The following is a 3936-nucleotide window of genomic DNA, read 5'->3' as shown; positions in this document are numbered from 1 at the left end:
ACTGATAGGAAACAGAGAATCTCATCATAGTAGAGGATTAACATCATCGAACTTAACAAACACAGGAGGGTGTGGACCCAGTTAAAAGTGATAAACGGGCAAATATCCCAAAGGAGCTTAGTACTTAACTCTATCTAATCTTAAAAAGAACCTCAATTTAAATTTACTAACTCAGATCAAACTCCATACTAGCTAAATCATGACGTCTCACTTATGTGAGTATTTTTCTCTTTTGAATTGAAATCTAATCCAAAAAATAATTTTAAATTAGAAAAAAAATTTAATTTTCTTTATTTCTTATATGAGAGGATGATTCCATATCTTATAGGATATCAATGTATAATGATGATTTCAAAATCATAATTTTCGGACTCAAATATCAAAAATATCAAAAGGATATAGATTTTCTGAGATTTAGAGATTTACTAGAAAGGGAAGCCATTTACTTAACACTTTTGGACTCTTTGAGTAACTTTCTCAACAATTCTCATTTATTTGATACACTTTGTGTACCTTTCACTTTTGATGCTTTACGCATCTTTTTATTTTTTGTAACTGGCTTTTTTTTCTAAACTTTTAAAAGCAAACTATTTCTCAGTTGTAAGATCATCTTCTAAGTGCAAGAGAAGAAGACTTACTTCTCTTGGATAAGAAAGAATGATCTACAAAATAAATCCTATCCTCTGATAAGAATGAATAGCTTGATTAAGAAAATTATGAATTTTTATTCATCAATATACTATAGTTATATATGAGATAGATAATCACAATATAATAGAGAAAATTTTCACTTCTAAATTCAATTTTAATTTGAAAAAGATTTTAATTCAAAAGAAGAAACCTCTCCACCCATAGGATGAGATAGAGGGATCATACTCTTTCATGAGTCATCACTACAAAACTAGTAGAGCTAAAGGAATCAAGAGTGTCAAAATAACTGAAAAATTATTCTCTTTTTTTTTATTGATTAATCATCAACATAAGGGAGAACGATGTCCTTTAGCCTAAGTGCTGGAAGGGGAGACTGTCTTCGCTTCTAAGGTTACAATCATCATTTTTTTAACATATCTCTCTAGTACAAATAGAAGCAAAAAAAAGAAAATGTGTTCATCTAGCACTACAACAGAAGAAAGAAAAGAAAAATAAGTGCTAACAAAGAAGCTGTAGTGGCAACTATCAACTTGGCCTTGGGAGGCCTCATCTCAACTGCCTCTGAACTCTGTATAGCTTACTTAATCATCTGCTAGGTCTTCTTGGAGAGTGCTATCTGCCACTCTCCCTCAGAACTGTGGAGTGATCTGCCACTACTGCCCTGACTATAAGTCTGACTATCACCGTGGCTGGAGTCTGAAATCCTCTGCACTATCTGAGTAGCCCTGCCCAAAGGCTGTACTAAGTTACTGTCCTGGAGCTGGATCTTCCCACTGCCAATAAGGCTCTTCACTCTGTCCTTGAACACAAAATAATCTTCAAGTGTATGTACAATACATCGATGAAAGGGGCAATAGAGTGGATGTTCTGTTTGTCCTTCTTAATTTTTTCTCTTATTAAATGGGAATGTCAAAACATCTTTCTCAGCCATGCATTTGAATATCTTCCTTATGCTTTCTCTTTTAAAGGGATATTCTTTTTTAAGTCTCTCCTGTAAAGATGGCTGACTCTGGATGGGAGTACTATAAGTGGGCACTAGGTGGTGTTGGGACTACTCTCTGGACCCTGTCCACTCCTACGGGGCCTAGTACAACAGGTGGTACTGCTGGCTGGTCTTTGAAAGTACTGGTAGTGGCTACACCTGCCATCTAGGGTATCGCCCCCAAAACTGTCAACTGTGCTGTTATTGCCGTCGTGGCTCTGGCCATTTCTGCCATCTGTGTTTAGAGGTGCAGGACTGTAGCATAGGCATCCACTGACCTGAGAAATCCACCCACCTCGAGCTCTCCCTGCTAATCCTGGTCCTCGGGCTCTCTCTGCTCCGAGTGACCTCTGCGGGTGACCACACAAACCCGGTGTACCGGCACATCCTCATCGGTATCCACTAGTGTATCATCATCATCTAAAAAGGCTAGTCGCATTGCCTCTATATACGGACTCATATGAGAGGTGATCCTATGAGTGCTAGGTGCTAACTCTGTCTCAATCCGTACTGGCGATCTGTCTGGGGTAGGCACTGAACCATCATCGCAAACTATTGGGACTACCTAGAACCCGGAAGGAGCCATAACCTCCATCTGATCAGCTGTCTCATTTGGCTGCTCTGCCTCTGACAACTGCTTTGTCTCAACTGCTGGAATTGGGTCGACAGGGGTGTCCACCTGTCGACGTCTTCAAACCCATCTGGTACGATAGGGTGCTGCACTAGCAACTGGCTGCTCTGAGACTATCACCTCTGAACTGACCTGAGGCCGGGCAGGTTCCTGCTGCTATCTCCATCCTCGATGACGTGGGCGTCATCCTACCACAGGAGCAACTGCTGGCGGTCTAACTACTGGAACTGCGGGCTGTTGGGGTGTCTGCCACCTCTGCCAACTGTAAAGCCTCCTCGCAGTCTGTCTCCGTAACTAAAAAGTCACCTGAGAAATCTGCCGGAGTATCTTCTCCCTACTGACAGGCCCCCTATCACGAGCTAGGCGGACGATGTATCGAATCCTTAGAGTGAGGTCTCGAACACTAGCATCCCTGGGGACCCTAGCCCGGGATAAGGTAGTGGCAACAGGAGGAGCCGCCGCAATGCGGACAACGTCCTCCAAGTCGCCACTATGTGTCAGCGGGGAGAAGAGTCCTCCCTGGATTGCCTCTATCTCAGGAGCTACAACAACCCCTGGAGTAGGCACAGCTGGAAATGGTCGTGGTCTCCGCTGTTTGTGAGCCACCATCTTCTGAATAAGCTCCTAGTGAGCTATCGCCTCAATCATCTGCTGCCTCTCTACCTCAGACGCAGCTAAACACAACCTCCTATTCCTATTCCTCCGGGCCTTTCTCCCAAGGCCGGAGGTGGAGGTGGAAGGGACATCTGAACCCACTGCCTAGATGGCAGAGGGAACAGGGACTACTGGAAGTACCAGGGTCTGCCCGGCAGTCTCGGGGTGAGAAAGCCGAGCAAAAACAAAAAATCATCCAGAAGAGGGTGAAGGCACCTCGGTGTGGGCACCCCTCTTCCTGGTGGAAGCGGGAGGGGAAACCCAAACGCGAGGTACTTCCGTTGGAACAGCGGGAGTAACAACAGTAGCAGGCTGTCGGTGCTGAGGGGCCGGAGCAGCATGAGCAACAAGAGCGGCAAGCGCAGGTCGCCTGACCGCTATACGAATAGGTGGAATAACTGTAGCAGGCTGCCGGCGCTGAGGGGCCGGGGCAACCTGTGCAGCAGGAGCGGTAGTCACTAGACGCCTAGCCGCGGGACAAACTGGAACAGAATGTGGCCTAGGCACTGGTCGCCTAGCCACAGCGCGCACTGGCTGCACAAGTACAGGAACGGGACGAGCAGATGCCCGAGCTGTCCGCCGAGCAGCTGGTAGTCCGAAAGGACGCATGGCTGTGCGTCCTCTCCTCTGAGGAGGAGAGAATGCAGTAGCCTCCGCCGGGGTCGGCCCGCCAAGAGTGACGAAGGCCGAGTCAGTGAAGGAACCAAAAGTGATCCCCCCAACCGGCGGACTAGCGAGCAGGGACTCAGGGAGAGTCACCCGCGTGTCCGAACCAAAAGCAAAGGTAACAGACGGAACAAAGGAAGCCATGACACTACTGCCAAGAAAAGAAATTTGAAAAAAAATTAGTTATAATCAAAATCAAGAAAGAGTGAAGAATTTGATAGCAATTTGATAAAGGTAGATAGGAATTGATAGGGAAAGGAATAGCCTGCTAGGCTGAAAAGAAGTAGAGTAGGGGAACCCTAGCTATGGGGAATGAACCATAACTAAAGAAAGACCCTAACTAAGAGTGAGA

At 45.5% G+C, this 3936-nt stretch overlaps 1 protein-coding gene across 1 annotated transcript; it reads right to left on the bottom strand.

Moving 5' to 3' along the window:
- Window positions 1-3110: 3110 nt before the first annotated feature.
- Window positions 3111-3728, bottom strand: LOC110114898 (translation initiation factor IF-2-like). Its single transcript, XM_020847935.1, has one exon. It carries the CDS (start codon window positions 3726-3728, stop codon window positions 3111-3113), a length of 618 nt encoding a protein of 205 aa, XP_020703594.1.
- Window positions 3729-3936: the final 208 nt, after the last annotated feature.

This window comes from Dendrobium catenatum, unplaced genomic scaffold (genome assembly GCF_001605985.2).
Source record: "Dendrobium catenatum unplaced genomic scaffold, ASM160598v2 fragScaff_scaffold_716, whole genome shotgun sequence".
Classification (NCBI taxonomy): domain Eukaryota; kingdom Viridiplantae; phylum Streptophyta; class Magnoliopsida; order Asparagales; family Orchidaceae; genus Dendrobium; species Dendrobium catenatum.
Note: the sequence above shows the minus strand (reverse complement) of the source record. Positions and strands in the feature narration are given on the sequence as shown.

What these genes read in the sequence shown, in the direction of transcription:
- LOC110114898 (XM_020847935.1), bottom strand. Translation starts at nt 3,728, where the DNA reads ATGGCTTCCTTTGTTCCGTCTGTTACCTTTGCTTTTGGTTCGGACACG.